General features: G+C 38.0%; 1 protein-coding gene and 1 pseudogene across 1 annotated transcript; one reads left to right on the top strand and one right to left on the bottom strand.

The window, feature by feature from the left end:
- Window positions 1-1,642: 1,642 nt before the first annotated feature.
- Window positions 1,643-2,062, bottom strand: LOC112926433 (large ribosomal subunit protein uL14-like; annotated as a pseudogene).
- Window positions 2,063-2,463: 401 nt separating this feature from the next.
- Window positions 2,464-2,907, top strand: LOC112926351 (ubiquitin-conjugating enzyme E2 variant 1-like). The gene is made up of 2 exons (XM_026007366.2): window positions 2,464-2,633; window positions 2,760-2,907. The coding sequence occupies exons 1-2, from the start codon at window positions 2,464-2,466 to the stop codon at window positions 2,905-2,907; spliced, it is 318 nt and encodes a 105-aa protein (XP_025863151.2).
- The last annotated feature ends 23,639 nt before the right edge of the window (window positions 2,908-26,546 follow it).

A 26,546-nucleotide genomic window follows, 5' to 3' on the forward strand; every position in this document is an offset into this window, starting at 1 on the left:
GCCCAACATGTGACTTGATTTCATGACCCTGAGATCATGACTTGAGCCAAAATCGAGTCAGATGCTTAACTGACTGAGCGACTCATATGTCGCATAAATGTTTGGTAGAATTCATGTGTGAAGCCATCTGGTCCTGGGCTTTTGTTTATTGGGAATTTTTTGATTAGTGATTCCATTTCTTTTATTTATTTATTTATTGATTGATTGATTCAATTTCATTGCTGATAATAGGTCTGTTCAAATTTTGTATTTCTTCCTGATTCAATTTTGGGAGGTTTATGTTGCTAGGAACTTATTCATTTCTTCTAGAGTGTCCATATAATTTTTCATATATTCTCTTAAAATCCTTTGTGTTTCTGTGCTATTGGTTGTTATTTCTCCTCTTTTATTTTTGATTTTGAGTCTTCTCTTTTTTTTTTTTCCATGAATCTGGTTAAAGGTTTATCAATGTTGCTGGTCAGTACAAATAACCAGCTCCTGGTTTCATGGACCTGTTTTATTGTTATTTTACTTTCTATATCATTTATTTCTGCTCTAGTTTTTATCATTTCCTTCATTCTACTGGCTTGGGATTTTTGGTTGTTAGGTTGTTTATTTGAGCTTTTCTTGCTTCTCGAGGTAGACATGTATTGCTATGAATTTCCCTTTTAGAAATACTTTTGCTATATCCAAAAGATTTTGAGCCATTGTGTTTTTATTTTCATTTGTATATATATATATATATATATTTTTTTTTAATTTTGTCTTTGATTTCCTGTCCTATTTATTGTTTAGTAGCATGTTATTTACATGCTGTGTCATCTTTCTGTCAAGACTCATTTCCTTTCAGTGGATGTTCTTGGCATTTTTTTCATCATTATTAGGTAATCTCCAAAAACTCAGCACTACCCAATAATTTATTCCAGTTGTAATCTTTGCTAAGTGCTTGACTTTATTTCAGACAGTATTAGCATTTACAGACATTTCTACGAAGCACATACATTATTCATCCAATTCTAATCTTATTCCATGGGTAGGGCAGGTATTATTAAATTTTATCTTGTTTTTTTTTATTGTATCCTGGCTCTTAGTCTCCAATAAACATATATTGTATTGCTTTAATTATAGTAGATAAGCAGTAAATGATTAATGATCGTGATGATGACACATAATAATTTATATTAACCAAAGCCTTTTAACATGTTACCTAACATTAACATTGTACAGTGGATAAGGCATATATTATCATTTCCTTAAAAAAAAGGGAAAGTAGATGCAAAAAGGCAAGTGATTTATGTAAAGTTATCCAATAAATTAATGGTTAAGCTGTCTTCTCATACTTACAGGAATATTTCCTCAAAGGGCTGGCTGGTCATTGCTTTTTTGGGGCAGAGGAGAACTAATAATTTTTACTTTTTTTAGGATACACCAAAAAGGGATGCCTCGGTGGCTCAGTCCATTAAGTGTCTGACTCTTGATTTTGGTTCGGGTCATGATCTCAGGGTTGTGAGATTGAGCCCTGCAGTGGGGTTCCTCGTTTAGGGAGGAGTCTGCTTGGATTCTCTCTTTCCCTCTGCTCTTCCCACCCCACATGCACTCTCTTTTTCTCCCTTACTCTCTCATTCTCACTCTCAAAATAAATAAATCTTTAAACACCAAAGAATCATGCAATGCTGCCAGCATTGGATGCAATCTTGGGCCACAAATCTGCACACTCCTTTGCAACTGGTCCTGTGATAGCAGAACCTTTCATCTCACCTTTATTGTTTACTATAACCCCCGTTTTATCTTCAAAATAGAGAAACACACCATCTTTTCTTCAGTATGAACTTTGTTGTGGAATTACCACTGCTGAATGCATCTTCTTTCTGATCTCTGGTTTGCATTTCTTCACTGTGGCCACCAGCATATCACTCATACTAGCACCTCAAAGTCTGTTCACTGTTCCTTGATCCCCTTCACAAAAATGATAAACAGATTTTTTGGCTCCTGTGCTGTCAGCACAGCTGGTCACAGCTGCTACCAGAAGACCCAGGGAAATCCAGAATTTCACACCAGAAGACCTGCCACGTCCTTACTTTGAAATCTTGAATGCCAGAAAGAGACAGAAAGCTTCCTGGTATCTTGACAAGAATTTATAGGTTACTGTATTTTATTTTTTAATTTGAGACAGAGAGAGAGAGAGAGAGAGAAAGAAAGAAAGAAAGAAAGAAAGAAAGAAAGAAAGAAAGAAAAGAAAGAAGGAGAGAGGGAGCATGTGAATAGGAGGATGAACAGAGGGAGAAGATCAAGCAGGACTCCCTGCCAATTGGGGAGCCCACAGCAGGGCTTGGTCTCAAGACCCCAAGATCACGGCCTGAGCTGAAATCAGACCCTTAACCAATTGAGCCACCCAGGTGTCCCCTGCTTACTGCATTTTAAAAGAATTTATCATGTGTTTCATTTTTTCATTTAAGATCATGACTTTAGCGACAGCGACACAAGATGGCAGCCACCACGGGCTCAGGAGTAAAAGTCCCTTGCAATTTTCTACTGTTGGAAGAACTGGAAGAAGGCCAGAAAGGAGTAGGAGATGGCACAGTTAGCTGGGGTCTAGAAGATGATGAAGACATGACACTTACAAGATGGACAGGGATGATAATTGGGCCTCCAAGAACAATTTATGAAAACTGAATATACAGCCTTAAAATAGAATGTGGACCTAAATACCCAGAAGCACCCCCCTTTGTAAGATTTGTAACAAAAATTAATATGAATGGAGTTAATAGTTCTAATGGAGTGGTGGACCCAAGAGCCATATCCGTGCTAGCAAAATGGCAGAATTCATATAGCATCAAAGCTGTCCTGCAAGAGCTCCGGCGCCTAAAGATGTCTAAAGAAAACCTGAAACTCCCTCAGCCGCCTGAAGGACAGTGTTACAGCAATTAATCAAAAAGAGAAACCACAGGCCCTCCCCCTCCTCCCCCCATTCGATTTAAGCAGTCATTTTCCACGAAAGTACATTTTCTAGATACGTCTTGTAGACCTCAAAAGTACTGGAAAGGAAGCTCCCATTCAGAGGCAATTTATCTTAAGATACTATAAGCGATACTAATTTTTTGTCCATTTGAAATATATAAGTTGTGCTATAACAAATCATCCTGTCAAGTGTAACCACTGTCCACATAGTTGAACTTCTGGGATCAAGAAAGTACATTTAAATTGATTCTCATCATAACCGGTGGGGCACATCTAACTCAACTGTGAAAAGACACATCACACAATCACTTTGCTGCTGATTACATGGCCTGGGGTCTCTGCCTTCTCCCCTTCTCCTCCTGCTGGCTTCCTCCCTCCTTCCCTCCCTCCCTCCCTCCCTCCCTCCCTCCCTCCCTCCACCCACCCCTCTGTCCCTGCAACAGCCCTCCAGCTTGGGGTGGCTTGCTAAAACAGGCGTGAAGGTTTCAGGTCGCAGCCTGTGGGACTACTGCTGGGTGTGCAGGGGTGCTCCAGCTGCACCCCTGGTTTCTTTTTTAAAGTCTTAAATGATGCCCTCCCCCCTCCAAGCCATCATCCTTTCTCCACTTCCCATGACTTTGGCCGAAGCATAGATTGTAACCCCCTCTGTTCCCCTCTGAAATTGGCCTTTGGTGAGGAATTCAGGGCTTTTCCCATATCTTCTCCCCCACCTTAATTGAGGGGTGCTGCTTTTTCCTTCCTCCTCAAGTCCCTTTTTGCACCATGACCACCCAATACTTCCTTGCTTTGGCCGGAAGCCATCAGGTAAGGTTGGAAAGAGTCTGTGACTTCCCTCATTTAGTTTGGAACCACATTTACTCACTCTCCACCAGCCTGGGGATGAATATTGGGTCCTCAGCTCTGCCACCCTCTGCTGTCATCATCAGCTGATGCCGTTTTTTTAGCTCAGGTTTTGATAAAGCGAAAAGAACAGTCACCAGGGGTACTCAGACCTGCCAGCTCTCAAAGTGCTTGGTGGTAAAACTTGGAGAAAGGCCACAGAAGACACTTGTAAGCACACATGATCCCTTTGAATGAATTGTTTTCTTTTCCTGTAATTGCTTTTGCTTTTAACAATTTGAAGTTTTAAACAGGGTTCTCATGTGGTCATCTTACAATCCATTTGGGTCTAGTTTGGAATCTGACAACTGGAACGAAAAGAACCTTGGATTCGGTGCATACTTTGGTTTTGGTGCTGCTGTGTCTCATGGTCCTCAGCAGGGATTGAGAAAGAACTCAGTGTGCACAGCAGGTCCCCGAAATTGGCGGGCTTGACTTCCTGGCAAATTGCTGCGTTTTTCCACTTTTCTGTTCAGGACCACTAAATGCTGAGATGTGGATGCATACCGAAATAAAAGCGATTCATTGTGTTCTAAAAAAAAAAAAAAATCATGACTTTAATAGCTGTGACTTAGTAAACACGTACCTATGAAAAGCAGTACCCAGGACAGAAAAATTCCCAGGGACAGAAAAATATCCAGGAAGTGAGGTTCAAAGATTATTCATTTTTTTCACTAGGTGAATCTCAACTTGGCAAAACTGTGGGTACTCTTTTTTTCTTTTTAAACCTGACTTGGATGAAAATAGACAAATATTTTAATTTAGGTTCCTTTATTTCTCTATTTTCACGTTCATTAGCTTGTTGTTACTACCTAATATGGTGTGTAGGGTGGAGCAGAGTTGTAGCTGGGCTTTCAAGTATGGAGCCCAAAGCCCTTTAATCACTATCATGCTGTTATAAATTTATGAAAAAAAGCACATTTTTTTTTTTTTTACTTTAGGGTAGCAGATAAGTTGTTGTTTTTGTTTTAATAGAAAGAAACGCAGAAGAGAGAGCTCAGGCCACTGGCTGGCTATGTCACTCATACCAGCACCTGGAATTCATACCAGCACTCATACCAGTACATATACGTATATCTTGCTTTAAACATAAATTATACTGTCATTCTACTTATGGGTAGAACTGCCTTATGATTAGGCTTTGTCAAAGCTATGCCTCTCTTAGCATGGATTGGTTTTCTTCCACATTTCTTCCTGACTATTCTCTCACCTCTTATAGGTCCTAACCTAAATGTTACCTTGTCAGTATGGTTTCCAGGCCAGCCTATTTAGAATTGTAGCCAACACTCCCCATTTGCCTTCTTCTTTCTTCTTTCTTCCTCCTCCTCCTCCTCCTCCTCCTCCTCCTCCTCCTCCTCCTTCTTCTTCTTCTTCTTCTTCTTCTTCTTCTTCTTCTTCTTCTTCTTCTTCTTCTTCTTCTTCTTCTTCTTCTTCCTTCTTCTTCTTCTTCTTCTTCTTCTTCTTCTTCTTCTTCTTCTTCTTCTTCTTCTTCTTCTTCTTCTTCTTCTTCTTCTTCTTCTTCTTCTTCTTCTTCTTCTTCTTCTTCTTCTTTCTTCTTCTTCTTCCTTCTTCTTCTTCTTCTTCTTCTTTCTTCTTCTTCTTCTTCTTCTTCTTCTTCTTCTTCTTCTTCTTCTTCTTCTTCTTCTTCTTCTTCTTCTTCTTCTTCTTCTTCTTCTTCTTCTTCTTCTTTCTTCTTCTTCTTCTTCTTTCTTCTTCTTCTTCTTTCTTCTTCTTCTTCTTCTTCTTCTTCTTCTTCTTCTTCTTCTTCTTCTTCTTCTTTCATTTCTTCTTCTTCTTCTATAGCATAAATTACTTTCTAGAACATTATCTAACTTTTATGTTTTTTGGTTTTCTTATATTCCATCTAAAAAATGTGAGCACTACAAGGTCAGGAATTTTTATCTGTTTTATTCTTGTTTTGGCTAAGAACAGAGCCTCACACATAGCAGATACTAAATAATTATTGATTAACTGATATGTGAATACATGTCTTATGGCACTTTAGCTGTTGTTTTCTCTCATGGATTCCAAAGTGGGACAACTGTATATCAAAATCTGCTAATCAATGTGACGATTACTGTGTGTAAACTTACTGTATAAGTTCAGGGGGGAAAAAAAACGGAAGGAGCTCATAGTAGGTGCTTAGAAATTTTAATATTAATGTTAATACAGAGAAATATTGGCCATTTACATTAGTTTGGGCTAGTTATATTCACAATTTCATGAGTAATTAAAAAATAATTTTAAAAATGAGGTAGAAGTCCTTTTATCTGATGCTGTAATTGGTTATATCACCACAAAAAACTGCTCAGACTTGTAAATGCTAAGGATTTGGTGAGGATTCCAGACATTTGTTATCTGTGTAAGCAGATATTTTATCAATATTTATCAATATTTTATACCAAATATTGATACCAGTAATGTAAAAGTGTAGTTTTAGGGGTCAAAACTTTATACAAATATTCCCAGATGTCAGTGCCAAATGTTATGGTTTGATTTTTTCCCCCAGTATTATTGTGAAATAATTGGCATACATCACTGTATAGGTTTAAGGTACACAGGATGATGGTTTAGTTTACATACATTGTGAAATGATTATCATAATAGGTTTAGCTAACATCCGCCTTCTCAAATAGACGCACACACACAAAAAAAGAAAAATAAAGGAAAAACATGGACTCCCCACCCCCACCTCTATTTAACTACAAGACTAATCTCTTTTCCTATGAATTTACTTGTTTTAGTTTTTTTTTTTTTTTAAGGATTTTATTTATTTATTCATGAGAGACACACACACAGAGAGAGGCAGAGACACAGGCAGAGGGAGAAGCAGGCTCCATGCAGGGAGCCCGATTGAGTCCCAACTCAATCCTGGGACCCCAGGATCCCGCCCTGGGTGGAAGGCAGGCGCTAAACTGCTGAGCCACCCAAGGATCCCCTTAGGTTTCACATATAAATGAGATCATACAGTATTTGACTTTATCTGTCTGATTTATTTCACTTATCATAATGCCTTCAAAGTCCATCCATGTTGTCACGAGTGGTAAGATTCCTCTTTTTTTAATGACTGAATAATATTCTTTTTTTTTTTTCAATATATTTATTTATTTATGATAGTCACACAGAGTGAGAGCGAGAGAGGCAGAGACATAGGCAGAGGGAGAAGCAGGCCCCATGCACCGGGAGCCCGATGTGGGATTCGATCCCGGGTCTCCAGGATCGTGCCCTGGGCCAAAGGCAGGCGCCAAACCACTGTGCCACCCAGGGATCCCCTGAATAATATTCTATTGTATATAAATACCATAACTTTATCCATTCACTCATCAAGGGATACTTAGGTTGTTTATCTTGGCTGTTGTAAATAATGCTGCCATGAATATGGAAGTGCAGATATCTTTTCAAATTAATGTTTTCATTTCCTTTGGATATATTATCAGAAATGGAATTGCTGGATCATACAGTAGTTCTATTTTTAATTTTTTGAAAATCCTCCATGCTGTTTTCCATAGTGGCTGTATCAATTTACATTCCCAACATCAGCATACAAGGTTTCTCTTTTCTTCACATCTTTGACATTTCTTTCTTTCTTTCTTTCTTTTTTTTATTGCCAGCCTTTCTTTTCTTGTCTTTTTAATGATGGTTATTCTAACAGGCATAAGGTGAAATCTCATTGTTGTTTTAATTTTATTTCCCTAATGACTAGTAATGTTGAGCACTTTTTCATACCTGTTGGCCTTTCATATATTGTTTTGGAAAAATGCCTTTTTGGGTCCTTTGCCCACTTTTCAATTGGATTATTTATTTATTTTTTGCTAGTAAGTTGTATGAGTTCTTTATATATTTTGGTTATTAATCTCTTACCAGATATATGGTTTGAAAATATTTTTTCTCATTCCATAGGTTGCATTTTCACTTTGTTGGTGGTTTCTTTTGCTGTGCAGAAGCTTTCTAGTTTGTTTAGTCTTATTTGTTTATTTTTGGCTTTATTGCGTATGCTCTAGGTGTTACATCCAAAAAATCGCTACCACGCCCATGTAAAGGAGCTTTTTTTCCCTATATTTTCCTCTAGGAATTTCATTATATCAGGTCTTATATTTAAGTGTTTAATCCATTTCAAGTTAATTTTTGTAAGTGGTGCAAGATATGGTTCTAGTTCCATTCTTTTACATGTGAATATCTAATTATCCCAGTACCATTATTGAAGAAATTGTCTTTTCTCCATTCTTGATTCCCTTTTCAAATATTAGTTGGCCATATGTTTGGGTTTATCTCTGGGTTCCCGATTCTGTTACATTGGCTTTTGGGTCTGTTTTATGCCAGTAGTGTACAGTTTTGGTGACTATAGCTTTATAGGATAGCTTGAAATCAGGAAGAGTGATACTTCCGGCTTTGCTCCTTACGATTTCTTTGGCTTTTCAGGTCTTTTATGATTCCATATAAATTTTAGGAGCATTTTGTTTACTTCTGTAAAAGATACCATTGGATTCTTGATAGGGATTGCACTGAATTTACAGATAACTTTCAGTTGTATTGACAGTTTAATAATCTTAATTCTTCCAATCCAAGAACACAGGATATCTGTCCATTTACTTGTATTTTCTTCAATTTACTTCATCAGTGACATGTAGTTTTCAGCATAGAGATCTTTTATCTCCTTACTTAAATTTATTCCTAAGAATTTTGCTGGTTTTCGTACTATTGTAAATGGGATTGATTTATTTCTTTTTCAGAAATGGAATTTTAGTGTATAGAATCATCAATGTTTATTGTATGTTAATTTTATATCTTGCAACTTTACTGAATTCATTAAGTTTAACAGTTTTTGAGTTTTTTTTTTTTTTTTAAGATTTTATTTATTCATAGAGACAGAGGGAGAGAGGGGCAGAGACACAGGTAGAGGGAGAAGCAGGCTCCATACAGGAAGCCTGACGTGGGTCTCGATCCTGGGTCTCCAGGATCACACCCGGCTACAGGCGGCGCTAAACCGCTGTGCCACCAGAACTGCCCAGTTTTTGAGTTTTGGTCGAGTCTTTAAGATTTTCTATATTGTATGTCATCTGCAAATCAAGGCAATTTTACTTCTTCCTTTCTAATTCTGGTATCTTTTCTTGTCTGACTGCTCTAGCTAGAGCTTCTAGTACTATGTTGAATAGTACAGTGAAAGTGGGCATCTTTGTCTTGTTCCTGATCTTAGAGTTTTCATTCTTTTACCATTGAGTACGATGTTAGCTATGGGCTTGTCATATATGGCCTTTCTTATGTTGAGATGTATTCCTTCTATGCCTAATTTTTTAAAGTTTGTATTATGATTGGTGTTGAATTTTGCCAAATGATTTTTCTGCATCTATTGAGATATCATGATTTTCTTTCATTCTATTACTGTGATGTATCATATTGATTGCTATGCATATGTTGAACCATCCTTGGATCCCATGGATAAATCTCATTTAATCATGGTGAATGATCCTTTTAAGGCATTCATTTTGCAATATTTAATGGCAGGCACATTTCCTGTATTTCAGGTCACACAGACCCAATTCATTTTAAAATCTGGCCAAATCCATATCCTATACAATTTTTTATCTAAATATATGTAAAATACAAGCATTTGGGGAAAAAATCCTTCAGACTTAGTGATCAAAAAATTTAGTTAAAATGGGCAGCCCGGGTGGGTCAGCGGTTTAGCGCTGACTTCAGCCCGAGTGTTATCTCGGAGACGCGGGATCGAGTCCCATGTCGGGCTCTCTGCATGGAGCCTGCTTCTCCCTCTGCCTGTGTCTCTGCCTCTCTCTCTCTCTCTCTCTCTGTGTGTGTGTGTCTCTCATGAATAAATAAATAGAATCTTTAAAAATAATTAGTTAAAATAGGGACACCCGTGTGGCTCAGTGGTTGAGCATCTGCCTTTGGCTCAGGGCATCATCCCGGTGCCCTGGCATCAAGTTCCACATCAGGCACCCCAGAGGGAGCCTGCTTCTCCCTCTGCCTGTGTCTCTGCCTCTCTCTCTCTCTGTGTTTCTTGTGGATAAATAAATAAATAAACAAATTAGTTAAAATAGAAAATCATTCAAAAAGGTAATATGTAGCTAAAATATTTCATTTTAGTATAAAATATAAAAATGAATATTGTACCAGTCTTTTGATTTGGGGCCAAAGCTTTTATTAACAGTTTTTTTTTTAATTTTAGAATTCCTTTAGGTTTTCATGACTTCCATTCTTAATTTTTTTCTAAAGATTTTATTTATTTGCTCATGAGAGATACTGAGAAAGAGGCAGAGACAGGCAGAGGGAGAAGCAGGCTCTGCATGGGGAGCCCGATGTGGGACTTGATCTCAGGACCCTGGGATCATGACCTGAGCCAAAGACAGCCACTCAACCACTGAGCCACCCAGGTGCCCCCTATTTTTAATTTTTTTATAGTTTTCTTATTCGTGTACAATTTCAAAATTTTTTCTTGAATGCTTTTTCTGAAGTCATTACAAAGCATCCAACTTAATTATTTTACCTAATAACACTTCCTTTCCTTTTAATAAAACATTATTTTGCATAATATAGTTTAATTACATAATTTGAATAGAAGTACAGTCGACATAAATAGGTTCAAGATCAAGCAATGACCCTTAGAATGTAAACACCTCACCCAGTGAGAGCTAGAGAGTGGAGGCATTACTGGAGCATACTTGCTTGGTCCTGAGACTCTTGTTCTGCGAGCCTGACTAGTTACTAAGCAGGAATGGAGAGCATCTGTGAGCAGTTAAGTGATGATTGGTTGAAAGAGCATCTATCATTCTCAGCTTTTGTTGTAGCTGTAAGAACAATTGAAGGAATGGAATTTAGTGTGATTTATTCATATTAACATTAACCAAGTTCTTCAGGTACTGGTCCTCCCCACATTGAAAAATACTGATACAAATTGGCTTAGCATTAAAGGGCATTTTGTGTTTGTGAAATGATTTGGTTCAAATTATTTCATATGCAATTGAAAAATATTTACACATGCATTTAAATGCCTATTCTATCACAAGAGGGCACTCATGCCCCATTCTTTATATCAAGTACTGTTTCAGACATTGATTCGAGAGGAATTATAACTGAAATAAAATTTCAACCTACAAACTGAATTTCAAGTTTAGTAAACTGTTTATTATCTGGTAGAACTGGGGATTAGTGATTACACTTATGCAAATACAGAGATTCTTAATACATTAATATTATACATTAGTATTACACAGAGTATAAAAACATGCAAAACTTGCCATGGTAAACAATATTTCATTTTTTTGATGAGTCATTTCAAGGTCTTCATTATTTTAAAATTTGATTATTTTATTAATTACAAATTATTGAAATGAGGTTTCCAGTTATCTATCACACATTCAACACTTTAAGCATCTACTCTTTGTTATTTAACTTCTTTGGACAAAAGATTGACTGTATTTTAGAGAATGTATCAGATGCTGCATCAGTTTATTTAAATTGCAGCTTTAATAATTTTAGTATGTATTAGTTATCTATTGTTGTCTATTTATCCCCAAATTTAGTAGCTTAAAATAACAATCGTTTATTATCTCATAGTTCCTGAGCGTCAGGAATCTGGGAATAGCTTAGCAGGGTGCCTTTTACTCAGGGTGTCTCACAAGATGGCAGTCAAGCTCTTGGCCAAGATTGCCGTCGTCTCAAGGTTCAATTGGGACTGAAACATTTGCTTCCAAACTCACTTATCTGGTCCTCTCCATAGAGCAGACTTACAACATGACGATTGACCTCTCCCTCAACAAGTGATGTACGTGTAAGAAAGAGAGCGTCCTTAAGATGGAGACCATAATTTTTTTATAACCTATCTCTGAAGTGACATCCTTCTGCTATCTTTTATTAGAAATGAGTCTAAATCCATCTACACTAAATGGGAGGGAATCCCCTTACACAGGGTGTGAATGAATACCAAGAGATTAGTGTCACTGGAAATCAGCACAGGGGCTGCTACTACATAGCTAAATAAGTATGAGCCATGTAAAGACAGAAATCTCCCCAGGATTATTACTCTGTCAGTGGATGAATTTGGACATGACAGAGTTGTGATACTCAACATTTTAAGCAGGACTTGAGTAAAACAAATATTCAAATTTGTATTCAAGTTTTGAAAAAATTTCTTTATTAATTAAAGATTGTGTCTGGCATAAGCAAATAGCAAAAATGATTGAAAACTTGCTAAAATTTGAAAGAAAATGGAACCTAAAATGTTGGATTTGGAGGAGTGCATGGTTAGCTCAGTTGGTTAAGCATTGGTCTTGTGATTTTAGCTCAGGTCATAGGGGGTGAGATTGAGCCCCAAGTTTGGCTCCCCGCTTAGCAGGGAGTCTGCCTGAGATTCTCTACCTCTGCCGCTCTTATTCACGCATGCTCTCAAGTGCTCTTTTCTCTCAAAACATAAATCTTTAAAAAAAAATGTTGGATTTGGAGTTGACAATATGGTGGGACTGGATGGTACTGGAACTGTTTTTTTTTTAATATATTTATTTATTTATGATAGTCACAGAGAGAGAAAGAGAGAGAGGCAGAGACATAGGCAGAGGGAGAAGCAGGCTCCATGCACCGGGAGCCCGACGTGGGATTCGATCCCGGGTCTCCAGGATCGCGCCCTGGGCCAAAGGCAGGTGCCAAACCGCTGCGCCACCCAGGGATCCCTGGAACTGGTTTTTGATTCCATGTTCTCTGGCCAAGGCAAGCCTGGGCCATGGTTTGATATGGAATAGGCAAAGGTCAGATGACCACTCTGAGGTGTTTCCTGTACTCTTGAGGGAAACCCATATATATAAAGAACCTCCTGAGATCTTGAAAATGGGCAAGGATCTTGGTGATTTTATTAAGTAACAGACTTCTAGTTTTTCTCCCAGGCTTTCATTACAAAGTGATCTGTTAATTCCTCATCTTTATGCAAAAAGAATGGATGGATTTTGCCAATTTTGTGGTATTCTGATACTCGATCATTTACATATTAGTTTTTTTTTTAAATTTTTATTTATTTATGATAGTCACAGAGAGAGAGAGAGAGGCAGAGACACAGGCGGAGGAAGAAGCAGGCTCCATGCACCGGGAGCCTGATGTGGGATTCGATCCCGGGTCTCCAGGATCGCGCCCTGGGCCAAAGGCAGGCGCCAAACTGCTGCGCCACCCAGGGATCCCCTCTTTTTTTTTTAACATATTAGTTTCATGTTAATTTTGTAACTTTCCCAAGTATAGATTAAAATATGCTGCTCACCTATCTTTTTTCTATTTATTTTAAATGTTTATTTTAAAATGTTTGCTTTATTTATTTTTAAATAAGTGATATAATGACAGCATAAAATTCAAAAGTTTTCAAGAGAGTATATCCTAAGTCTTCCTCTCACTTTTATTTCTCAGTCTCCCAATTCCTTCCAATTTACTCACGTCTAGGATATCCTTCCTTAGCTATTAAATATACATGTAAGAATTATATGTGTGTATATATATATACATATATATGTTTCTTTCCTTTCTTTGGACAAACAGTATTCCATATGCACTGTTCCATTCCTTTCTTTTTTCACTTAACAATATATCCTGGCATTCTTGTCATATCAGCATATATAATGCTTCTTCATTCTTGTTTGAAGAATGTATAATATTTCATATTATCAATATACCATCATTTATTTATCCTGTTCTCTGTTGACTTGAGGTTTCCAATTCTTTGTTATTTGAATGATGTTACAATACCCAAACTTGTTTATTTATTTTACTTTTATTCTTAACATTTAAATATCATTAATCTTTGATGATTCAGGAGACATAAAGATTTTACAGTGTATAAGGGTTATTCTTATGATGTTGATTAACAATATACAACATTATAGATATAAAAGCCATAAATATTGGGGCACCTGGGTGGCTCTGTTGGTTAAGCTTCTGACTTCTGCTCAGGTCATGATCTCAGGGTCCTGGTATTGAGCCCTGCATCAGGCTCCATGCTCAGTGGGTTCTGCTTCTCCTCTCCCGCTGTTTACCCCTTCCCTAGCTCATGATCTCTCTCTCTTCTCCCTCAAATAAATAAATAAAATCTTAAAAAAAAAATAAAGCCATATTGGGGATCCCTGGGTGGCTCAGTGGTTTGGCGCCTGCCTTTGGCCCAGGGCACAATCCTGGAGTCCCAGGTTCGAGTCCTGTGTCAGGCTCTTGGCATGGAGCCTGCTTCTCCCTCTGCCTGTGTCTCTGCTTCTCTCTCTCTCTCTCTCTCTCTCTCTCATGAATGAATAAAAAAAAATCTTAAAAAAAATAAAGCCGTATTAGTCTAGATTTTAAAAAAGATTTATTTATTTGAGAGTGAGAGGAAGGAGAGAAGGGGGGGAGGGAAAGGGAGAGAGAAATCTCAAGCTGACTCCCCACTAAGCACAGAGCTCGATGGAGATTGATCCCACAACCTGATCATGACCTGAGCCACAATCAAGAGTTGGACACTTAACTGACTGAGCCACCCTGGCACCCTAGTCTAGATTTTTTTTTTTAAAGGTTTATTTATTTACTCACGAGAGAGAGTGTGTGTGTGTGTGTGTGTGTGTGTGAGAGAGAGAGAGAGAGAGAGAGAGAGAGAGAGAGAGAGGCAGAGACACAGGCAGAGGGAGAAGCAGGCTCCATGCAGGGAGCCCAATGTGGGACTTGATCCCAGGTCTCCAGGATCATGCCCTGGGCTGAAGGTGGTGCTAAACCACTGAGCCACCTGGGTTTCCCTAGATTTTAATAACTATAAGATATACTTTAAATTTTGTCATTTCTCTACTGTTTATTATGAAAAAAATTAGTTATATAGAAAAGATGAAGTAATAATATAAGGAATACTTATATACCTATCATCTAGATTTAAAATTTGTTCATATTTTGCCATATTTGCCTTATTTTTTAATCCACAGAAATCTCTACCTATGCTTATGGAAAAATGGCAGGAAAAGTCACATCATGAGATTACAATTTTGTATCTACTTTTAGATACAAATAATTCCTTAACAGTAACCTAGATTCAATTTATGAATCTCTGTTATTGGCATTTATTGAGGAAGAGGGTAGAAATAAAAAGGAGTGTAACAAGTTATGTTATCTGGGGTTCAAATAGACTCTGATGAATGAAATTAGGGCACATGCTTCTTCACCCCTATTAGGGCACATGCCTCTTCACCCCTAAACCATTTATAAAAGTTGAGTTCCTTCTAGGGAAAAGATGTAAACTCCACCATTCAGTAAGAATTCAGACACATATTTTGTTCAAGTCAAAAGAGTGGACCACCATGGGAATCTTAGATTATAGAGAGCATGACCAAGACTCTGAGAAAGAATTCATTAGAAGAGAGGAGGGTGTCTGACAGGTTAGGTCATGCTCAGGAACAGCACACACATCGTGAACAGGTTCCAGCAACAACGCAGAGGTCAAAACATGGTTTGTATATCCCAGGAGAAAGTGGTTGTGTTACTAATTGCTAACACACTTACTGAGCTACCGTGTTACTAATTGTAATGAAACAGTAACTTTGAGACTCAAGTAAGTTTATCGTGAGATACTTTACATCAGTGTAATACAGAAAAAAATGGTTTCTATGTGTTGCATAAGCATTGGCGCCATCTCTTGTGAGCCGTGGTGTTTTGGTTCTACCCACAATAGAATGGTTACTGGGGTGCCTGGGTGGCACAGTTGGTTGAGTGGTTGACTCTTGGTTTTGGTGCAGGTCGTGATCTCAGGGTTGTGAGATTGAGCCCTTTGTTGGGCTCTGTGCTCAGTGCAGAGTCTGCTTGAGAGTCTCTCTGCCGTTCCCTCCTGCTCTTTCTCTCTCAAATAAATAAATCTTAAAAAAAAAAAAAAAGAGAAAGAATGATTAACTAGTTTTGGGCACTGGTGTTAGGAGAAGAGTTCCATCTCAGAATGATGCCTCTGAGAGACTATTGAGGCTTGAGGCTGTGGGTTCTTGGGATGGCCATTTGTAGTGGCTAACCATAAATTAAGACTGACCCATTGGCTGGTGAAAGCACCCTTGATTCTTCCTGGAAATTCTTGAGGAGAAATGATTTCCTTCAAGCAGTTAAGGAGATGAGGACATGTACATTTGGAATTCTTTTTATACTTTTATGTGGAAGTTTACAGTCTCACTGGCAGATGGATAAAGGATATGATTTTGATAGAAATGGACCTAATCACTATAAAATATATTGCTAGGTCAGCACACATCCTTCTGGGCTCATAGGATTTTAGAGGAGGCATTTTTAACCCCATGGATGTCCACCCAATGTGAATCAGGCAGTCCCCAGTCCAAGTCTGATTCAGATAGGAACACCTTCATGAAGACTTTATTGAACCCATATGATAATATCTTCTAAGTTGTTTTCCAATTACCCTTTAGTCCCCATTATCTTGGAACCATAACAAAGGGGCAGCAAGAGAGACTGTGCTATTCTTTTCAGGGATGTTGTTTTATCTTTTAATATTCTAAATAGATCATTATGAGAAAACTTCTAAATTACTGAGATTTTATATATCAGAGGACACACTTCATCTTCCCTAATATATGTGATCATTCACAAGGAAGAATCTCTAACCAGCCCCAGCAAGGACACCTTCAGACTCTGGCAGATGGATTCTAAACTGATTAGCTGGCAATGAAAAAATCAATAGCAAATGCATTATGTAAAAATGGGCCATTGAAAATTACCTTGAAGAGATAAAGTTAGATACTCAGCAGAGAGGGGGAAGGGTGGAAGAAAATGAGAGGTTCATTTAGATTATGTTTTGATACTAGTCCTCCTTGTCATTAACATCTAGCCTTTGCAACCATAAATTGTAAATAGTCCACAGGTATTATATTGTTTTTAACTGATTTTAAAAGTCTGATTTATATATGGCTACAGTGCAGGTGACATATGAACAAAATTTGATTATCAACTGGACAAAACTGATATTCTGTAGAAAATGTATAGTTTGTTGAAGGTCCCTGCAGATTCACTGGAGTATTTCTATATTTTTCTTTGAAGATCATTTGAAAATAAATAAAATCTATGATGAGATTACTTGATCAGCTTTGAACACTTTCATTTTATAGTATTAAAGTGAGAATATTTTTGTGATGGCTTTGTAATGTGTTGACTAGGTTGAACTATATTTCCCAGAATTACTTTTCCTATGTAGTTCCAGTTAGTGTAGGTCATAAGAGATACTCTTGTGCAAGTTTAGTAGAGTGAGAATGAAGCAGTAACCATTTTGTAGCTCATACACTTTGCCACTTATATGCTGGTTCACATTGTTGGACCTGCAACCACTCCACCTTCCCTCCAAGTCCTTTTTCAGTTTCTCTGACTCTTCACCAGATGTGTGTTCACTTTGTTCTTGCTCGTCCCCACTATACACCCATCTTCCCTTCCTGTCTGCTTGCCCTGGGGACTTCACGTTCCTTCATCAGATTTGGGGACACTAGCCTTTATAGGGCCTGCTTAACCAGCTCTTACAGTCCCTATATCAAATCCCTTCATAGAAGTGGTTCTCAATGGAGAGCAGTTTTGAACCCCATGGGACATTTGGTGATCCCTAGAGACAGGTTTGATTATCTTGATGGGAATGAGAGAGTGGGAGGAATAGTGGTGCAGGCAAGAGGTTAGTTGTTGGCACCCTGTTGGCAGACTTCAGATATATGGCTAAGTATCCTGCAGTGTGCAAGTCAGCATGCCCCACTGTGCCCAACATACGCATAGAATTATCTGGTCCAAAAATGTTACATTTGGAGATTAAGAAATTTGCAGGATTTTTGACTGGATAGTTTTTTGTTATGGGGTAGGAGTAGAGGAGCTGTGGTTCTGCTTTTCAGATTGAACCTTGACTGTTACTAACATTTTGAGCACTGGGTGTTACATGTAAGTGATGAATCACTAAATTCTACTCCTGAAATTAATATTACACTATATATTAACTAGAATTTAAATAAAAACTTGAAAAAAAGGCCAAATATAAATATTTTATCAGTTTCTTCCTTGTCAACAAAGTTATATTTTCCTTAAAGACCAAAAAGATAAAAGCTTTTGATGAACATACACAACTAATAGCTCTCAATTTGTGGTGATATATTTATAGCTATAGGGCATGGTCAAATTTATTTATTTATTTATTTATTTATTTATTTAAGTTCAATTTGCCAACATATAGCATAACACCCAGTGCTCATCCCGGCATGGTCAGATTCTAATCTTTATGAAACACATACTGTATCGTGAAAGCCCCAAATGTTCTCTGTTAAAGTGTTTTTTAATTAATAGATTTTTTTTTTAACCAGTAGCTGTTGGATTTACAGAAAAATAGAACAAAAAATATATATCCCCCACCCCTCAATGAGTTTTTACTATTCTTTTTCTTTTTTTTTTTTTTATTAGTCTGCTTGGGTTGCTTTAACAGACTATGACAGATGAATGACTTGATGTTTAAAACAACAGAAATTTATTTGCTCACAGTTCTGGAGGCTGCCAGTCTAAGATCAATGTCCAGTAGATTCAGTTTCTGGGGAGAGCTCCCTTCCTGGTTTGTAAATAGTCACCTTCTTGCTCTGTGGCCACATGGCCTTTCCTCTGTGCTTAAGCACAGAAACAGAAACATATATAGGTAGAGGCACAAACACAGAGATAAAGGGACAGACACACACACACACAGAGCCCCCTAGTGTCTCTTCTAATAAGGACACTAATCCTAGTGTATCAGTATACTACCCATATGATTTCATTTAACCCTAATTATCTCCTTAGGTGCCCTATCTCCAAAAATAGTCACATTAGGGATTAGAGCTTCAACATATGAATTTTGGAGGTTACAGTTTAGTTCATAGTAATGTTGTATATATAGTTCCATGGGTTTTGACAAATGGGTAATGTTATGTATCTTGCATTACAGTGTCTTATAGAATAGTTCATTATCCTAAAGAATCTTCTGTGCTCCACCTATTCACCCCTCCCACAACCTTTGGCAATCACTGATCTTTTTACTGTCTCTACAATTTTACCTTTTCTAGAATACCAAATAACTAAAATCATACAGTGTTTAGCCTTTTCAGATAGGCTACTTAGTTAGAAAATGCATTTTAGACTCCTCCATGTCTTTTCATGGCTTGATAGATCATTTCTTTATATTGCTCAGCTATATTCCAGGATATGTATATGCCACAGTTTGTTTAAACCATTCACCTACTGAAGGACAGCTTGGTTGTATCCAAGTTTTGGAATTATGAATAAAGATGCTATAAATATTTGTGTGCAAACTTTTTTTGTGTGGATATACATCTTCATTTTATTTGTGTAAGTAGCCAAGAGCATGATTGCTGGATTGTATGGCTAAGGCATGTACAGTTCTGTAGGAAACTATTGGATTTTCTTCCAAAGTTTCTGTACCATTTTACATTCCTACCAGCAAAAAAGGAGCATTCATGTTGCTCCACATTCTTGCCAGCATTTGATTTTGTTTTCAAATTTTAGCCATTCAAATAGGTGTATAGTGATTTCTCATTGTTTTAATTTTCATTTCCCCAAGGACATGTGCATTTCCTGTGCTTAATTGCTTTCTGTATATCTTTTTTTTTTTAAAACAAGATTTTATTTATTTGAGAGAGGGTGAGCAAGGGAGAGAACACAAGCAGGGGTAGCATCAGAGGCAGAGGGAAAAGCAGGCTCCCCACTGAGCAGGGAGCCCGATGTGGAGCTCAATGCCAGGATGATCATGACCTGAGCTCAAGGCAGACGCTTAACCAACTGAGACACCCAGGTGCCCCTGCCTTCTATATATCTTTATTGAGGTGTCTGTCCCAGATATTTTGCGTACTTATTTTTTTAAAATTTTATTTATTTATTCATGAAAGACACAGGTAGAGAGAGAGGCAGAGGCAGAGACACAGGCAGAGGGAGAAGCAGGCTCCATGCAGGGAGCCAGACGTGGGACTCGATCCGGGGGTCTCCAGGATCATACCCTCTGCCAAAGGCATTGCTAAACCGCTGAGCCACCCAGGGATTCCCTTGTCTGTTTTTTTTTTTTTTTTTTTTTTTTTTTTTTTTTTAATTTTTGATAGTCATACAGAGAGAGAGAGAGAGGCAGAGACACAGGCAGAGGGAGAAGCAGGCTCCATGCACTGGGAGCCTGACGTGGGATTCGATCCCGGGTCTCCAGGATCGTGCCCTGGGCCAAAGGCAGGCGCCAAACCACTGCGCCACCCAGGGATCCCCCTTGTCTGTTTTTTTAAACCAATATCATACTGTCTTGGTTATAGTAGTTTTATGGTAAGTCATGGAGCCAGGTAGTATCAGTCTTCCAAGTTTGTTCTTCTTCAGTATTGTGTTGGCTATTCTGAGTCTTGCTTTTCCATATAAACTTTAGAATCACTTTGTCAGTATGCACAAAATAACTAGCTGGGACTTTGCTGGGGTTGCATTGAATCTAAACATCAAAATAGGAAGAGCTGAGATTTTAATAACATTAAATTTTCCTATTCATGAATATGGAATTTCTTTTTCTTTCTTCTTTCTTTCTTTCTTTCTTTCTTTCTTTCTTTCTTTCTTTCTTTCTTTTCTTTCTTTCTCTTTCTTTCTTTTCTCTCTCTCTCTCTTTCTTCCTTTTTCTTTCTTTCTTCTTTCTTTCTTTCTTTCTTTCTTCTTTCTTTCTTTCTTTCTTTCTTTCTTTCTTTCTTTCTTTCTTTCTTTCTTTCTCCTTCCTTCCTTCCTTTCCTTTCTTCCCTTTCTTTCCATCTCTATCTCCAGCAAGGGGCTTGAATTCACAGCCCTGAGATCAACAGTCGCAAATTGCATGCTCCACCAACTGAACCAGCCAGGTACTCCCTCTATTTATTTGGATGTTTTTGGGTTTCATTCATCAGTTTTGTTATTTTTTTCATGTAGATCTTGTGCATATTTCATTAGATTTATACTTAAGTATTTCTTTTTTGGTGCTAGAGTAAATGATGTGTTTTTATTTTCAAATTCCAATTTTTCATTGCTGGTATATAGGAAAGCAACTGACATATATTTGTTTTCCTTGGGGACAGGCAGTTGTTTAGGATAGTAAAGTCCTCTGAACTTATTCAAAATTATTTCCTTTATGAGAGGGGGAGGAGAGTGTGAAACCCTCCTGAAACTGGACCCCCAGGAGTTTTCAGTCTGTCAAGCTAGCCCAGATGCAGTCTACAGAAATGAATAAATGATCTTTTAAATATTCCTTCCAGTCTCTAACAGTGGCTTTTGCTGCAGTAAGTTGTGATTCTTTGTATTCTCCTGTCTTTCCAGTTTTCAGGATGATGATTTGCTCTCAGTTGTCTTTCGGATGAAACAAGATGCTGATTTTTAGTTTGTTCAGCATTTTACAGATGTGAGAATGGAAGTTACAATGTCCAAGCTCTTTATATGTCAGACTAGAAACTGAAAGACTCATAGTGTTTTTTTTTAGACTTTATTTATTTATTCATGAGAGACACACACACACACACATAGAGAGAGAGAGAGAGAGAGAGAGAGAGAGAGAGAGGCAGAGACATAGGCAGAGGGAGAAGTGGACTTCCTGCAGGGAGCCTGATGTGGGACTCGATCCTGGAATACTTCCGGAATGCCAGGATCAGGACCTGAGCGGAAGGCGGATGCTCAACCACTGAGCCACCCAGATTCATAGTATTGAAAGGGCATCAAGAACCTCAAATATTTTAAAAATCACTAACTAATAGCATTGTATTGAACAATATAAAGATTTTTTAAAAATACAGTTTTATTTTAAAAAGTATGTGATTATTTTTAAAAAACATTTTTAAAAATATTTATTCATGAGAGACACAGGGAGAGGCAGAGACAAGCAGAGGGATAAAAGCAGGCTCCCTGTGGGGAGCTTGATTTGGAACTCGATCCCAGGACCCTGGGATTACGACTTGAGCCAAAGGCAGGCACTCAACCACTGAGCCACCCAGGTACCCCCAAAAGTACATGATTATTAAAGAACATTTCAGACTGTTAAAAAGGATAGTAATTGAAAAAGTAGTCTTTAATTAGTCCCACCACCCAACACCATCTCTATTCACATCCTAGTAAATATCTCTTATTTTGTGAAGTACCTACAGTCTGCTATTCCCTGTGCTACATGCAGGTTCTATTGAGTCTCTTGCCCCTGAATTATTGTGTACATACGTGCTTTGTCATGAACTCAGTTCTCCCAACCATTTTCCTCTGGTTTAACTAGTACTAGTTCATTATCATAGTATCCAGTGATATCATTTGGTATTACCTGGAACAAAGAAGATTCTACTTATAGACATACACACATGGGCAGGCATCACCTGGTATAGTACTTGGTGGTGAGATAGTTATCCCGTATGTGTTTATACTGTTGTTCTTTAAATTATAACAAAATGAAAATATAAACATATAAATTCATGGATTTCCCAGAATATATTTGGTTTGAAAAAGTATAGTTTTAAAAAAATTAGTTTGAAAAAATAACTTTTTAAAAAAGTTTGAAAAAATAACTTTTTAAAAAAGGATTTTATTTATTTATTTGAGAGAGAGAGAGAGAGCACAAGCAGCAGGGAGTGGCAGAGGGAGAGGGAGAAGCAGAGTCCCCACTGAGCAGGGAGCCCGATGCGAGGCTCCATCCCAGGACCCTGGGATCATGACCTGAGCTGAAGGCAGACGCTTCACTGACTGAGCCACCTAGGCACCCCCCAAAAAAGAATTACTTTTAAGTTATGTATAATTAGATGCCTACTTTGGCCTTAAAATTTTAAAAATCCCAAACCCATAAAATTCTTAGCTTTAAGTGAAACTAATTCTTGGTACACCTGCCATAGAAAACTATTTGTGAAATGCACAAGAAAAAATACTGAGTAAGGTGCCTTATTTGTGTGGATGTAAATTCAGTAAGTGCATATGAAAACTGATGTATGTTTTATCATAGATATAATTCTCTACCTTAGATTCCAGCAACAATAGTTAACTCAATAAAACTTTAAGCTCTATCAACACCTTACTGAGTTACTTTACATTGCAGAAAACCTTTCCACTATTAGGAATTGAGAAAGGAAAAAAGTGAGTGGCCGCTATTTCTTTTTTTTCCCCCCCGCTATTTCTTTACTAATTATAGCTTTATCTTTGTGCTAGATAGGATTGATAAGATTGATTGAGATCCTCAATCATATACTCTTCCCCATGTCACCTAGTTAAAGTCCATATCCTATAATTGGTGCTTTCTACCATTCTTACTGAGATACCTCATGATTCTCCAATGGGTTATACTCTCCCTCTCTGCATAAAGCAATAAACCCAACTTGTTCAGCCTTAGGTTTGTTTCTGGTGGTTCTCTGACCTGAGGGCATTGCCAGAATATATAAATAAATTAAGTCATTAGTTTGTTCAGCAAAGATTAATTAAGTTTGTAGTATGTGATTCCAAGCTGCTTGAGTGTTTGGCTTAAAATCTTTGAGGATATGATAAAACTTACAGACCCTCTTGCTGGAAATATGAACATTTATTAAAAAATTCACTTCCACTTTCAGGGGTTTATAGATCTCTTTAAGAGTCTGTCTGGATCTAGTCATTATGAATAAGATTCACTCTGGCTTCAAGGAGTTCAGAATCAGCACCAGGGAGTAAATGATGTATTTATTTATTGGGAACACCCCATAAATAGAGAAGATTTGCAAATGAAAATGACCTCCTCAGTAGAGAACCTAGGTTATAGCAGGGTAAGGTTAATTCTGGAAGTGTTTCCTTTTCCTTCTGCAGTTATTTTAAAAATGAGGTAAATTTGTTATCTTATTTTTAATTTTTTAAAATTTTTATTTATTTATGACAGAGAGAGAGAGAGAGAGAGAGAGAGAGAGGCAGAGACACAGGCAGAGGGAGAAGCAGGCTCCATGCTGGGAGCCCGACATGGGACTCGATCCTGGGACTCCAGGACTGCGCCCTAGGCCAAAGGTAGGCGCGAAACTGCTGAGCCACCCAGGGATCCCCCATAAATATGTTATCAATTTATACTAATAACACATTATTTTTGATTGTGTGAAGAGAGATAAGTATTGCAAAATGAGCAATTCACACAGTGCTCCTTTCAAATGGTACAGAATTGTTTCTTCTCTCTCATTTATAAAATCTTATTCCATCACTTGAGACAGAGTATGAACAAGGTGAGGGAATTGTTTTGTCAATGAAGAAAAATTGTGTTAGAAGGACCAGAGCATTTGCATTTGAAGTGACCAAACTACAGAAAGTAGTAAAAAGTCCTGTGTCTCTTCACAGCCCTGAGACTTGAGCTGCAGCCCTAAATGTCTGAAATATCCTTGAGGATAAGACCCATATTTCACTTAGTTCTGTATCCTAAACACACAAAAAAGAGTAAATATTTGTTAAAGAAATGTATAGTCCCATACTACCAAACTCTTTTCTTTATTCCCATCACTCTTCCCCACCTCATAGGTCCTGATTCTATGACTGCCTTTCTGCTGATTTTGCCATGTCAACTGTTTAAGGAAACAAATGATCTGTTTGGAGTTCTGTCTGAACCCCTGCTCAGTTTGGTTATTTCTGGACCATAAAGACCCCCAGTTCCAATCAGTCCCTTATAGGGCTGCATAGCATTCTTGTAGACCCTCCAGAATGTTTCTATATCATAGGTAAACTGTATGAACTCTACACGGGATGGATGTAACATAAATGTTAGCATCTCCTGCTGCCAAAACCTCCTCTACCTCCTGAATTCTTAGCAATCTCTTGGATACCAGTCCCAATGGCCTGAATGATTCAGTTCCACTGCTTCTGGGAGCAGCACTGTCCTTATGACACCTCAGATATTCTTTCGAGAGCTGTATATTCAAGTCAATTTCTGCCTCTGTCTTATTTTCTCCCCACCCCTATAGTCAAATATCTTCTGCTTCTGCCTTTTTTTCTTTGCAGGGTAGGCCCCATGTTGCTGATGATGTATCAGACCTCATATCAGTTTTTTTTTTAAAGTAAACTTTGTATTTCATAATAATTTTAGATTTATGGAAGAGTTGCTGTATTTGTTTCTTAAGATACTGCAACAAATTACAATAAACTTGGAGGCTTACAGCAATAGAAATTTAATCTTTCACAGGTTTGGAGGCCAGAAGTCCAAAATTAAGGTGTCAGCAGAGCCTTGCCCCCTTGAAGGCTCAAGGGGAAAATCCCTCTTTGCTTCTTCCAGCTTCTTTTCTTTTTTTCTTTTCTTTTCTTTTTTCTTTCTTTCTTTCTTTCTTTCTTTCTTTCTTTCTTTCTTTCTTTCTTTCTTTCTTCTTTCTTTCTTTTCTTTCTTCTTTCTTCTTTCTTTCTGACACACACACACACACACACACACAGAGAAAGAGAAAGAGAGAGAGAGAGAGAGGCAGAGACACAGGCAGAGGGAGAAGCAGGCTCTATGCAGGGAGCCTGACGTGGGACTCGATCCTGGGTCTCCAGGATCACGCCCTGGACCGAAGGCAGCACTAAACTGCTGAGCCACCTGGGGCTGCCCTGCGTTTTCCAGCTTCTAATGGCTCCTGGTGTTCCTTAATTTGTGGTTATGTAACTCAGTCTCTGCCTCTATGCCTTCATATGCTTATTCTTTGTGTCTCTGTATGTACTCCTTTCTTCTTAGAAGGATCCCAGTCCAGGGCACCTGAGTGGTTCAGTGGGTTAAGCATCTACGTTCAGCTCAAGTCATGATCCCAGGGTCCTGGGATCTAGCCCTGCATCAGACTCTCTGCTCAGTGGAGAGTCTGCTTCTCCCTCTTTCTCTGCCCCTCCCTGCAGCTTGTGCACACGGGCTCTCTCTCTCTCTTATTAATAAATAAAAAGTCTTTAAATTAAAAAAAAAAAGTTTACCAGTCCTTGGATTTAGGCCTACTCTAAATCCAGAATAATCCTATCTCAGGATCCTTAATTTAATTACATCTGCAAAGACTATTTCCAAATAACTTCATATTGTGAAGTTTTGACAGACATTTCTTAGGGGGGACACTATTCAATTATCCCTGTTATAAAAAGATAGTGTAGTGAATTCCTGTATAGATAATACTCTTATATCAGCTTTTAATCTGAAGTAGACACATCCTCGGTGTGCCTGGGTGGCTCAGTGGTTTAAGCATCTGCCTTAGGCTCAGGTCATGATCCTTGGGTCTTTGGCTCAAGCCCCACACTGGGCCCCCTGATGAGCCTATCTCTCCCTCTGCCTGCTGCTCTCCGTGCTTCTGCTCTCTCTCTCTGTCAAATAAATAAATACAATCTTTAAAAAATATATTTCAAGTAGACATATCCTCAAACCAGGAAAACCAAGTAAATCTCTGTAGTGCAGGGACTTCATGCCCAGGTGCCCAAGGCCACATCTCTTGGTGCCCAGTCATTTCAGATACCTCATAGAGTGATACCTCATAGAGTGATGAGGTTCCACTACATCAGAGGTGCAGTGTGAGAGCAGGTTTGTGTTCTGTGAAGAAACTGAAGACATTATTTCCATTTTTATTCTTTGGGATCTACCTTGGATGTTGGCACTGTTTTTTTTTTTTAAATTAAATGTTTTATTTTAACGTAATTATTGATTCACATTGGATATATAGTTGGAATATATAGAGAGGGAGATCTTTTGTCCTATTTTTTCAGTTTTCCCCAATGGTAGCTTCTTATAAAACTACTGTATAATATCACAACCAGGATATTGACATTGATACATTGCACTGATTTTACTC

Source organism: Vulpes vulpes, chromosome 1 (assembly GCF_048418805.1).
Source record: "Vulpes vulpes isolate BD-2025 chromosome 1, VulVul3, whole genome shotgun sequence".
Classification (NCBI taxonomy): domain Eukaryota; kingdom Metazoa; phylum Chordata; class Mammalia; order Carnivora; family Canidae; genus Vulpes; species Vulpes vulpes.

Bases quoted from the DNA above. Each gene is read 5' to 3' on its own strand.
- LOC112926351 (XM_026007366.2), top strand. From the start codon at position 2,464: ATGGCAGCCACCACGGGCTCAGGAGTAAAAGTCCCTTGCAATTTTCTA. The intron at 2,634-2,759 runs AACAATTTATGA...TTCTAATGGAGT, and splicing joins ATGATAATTGGGCCTCCAAG to GGTGGACCCAAGAGCCATAT.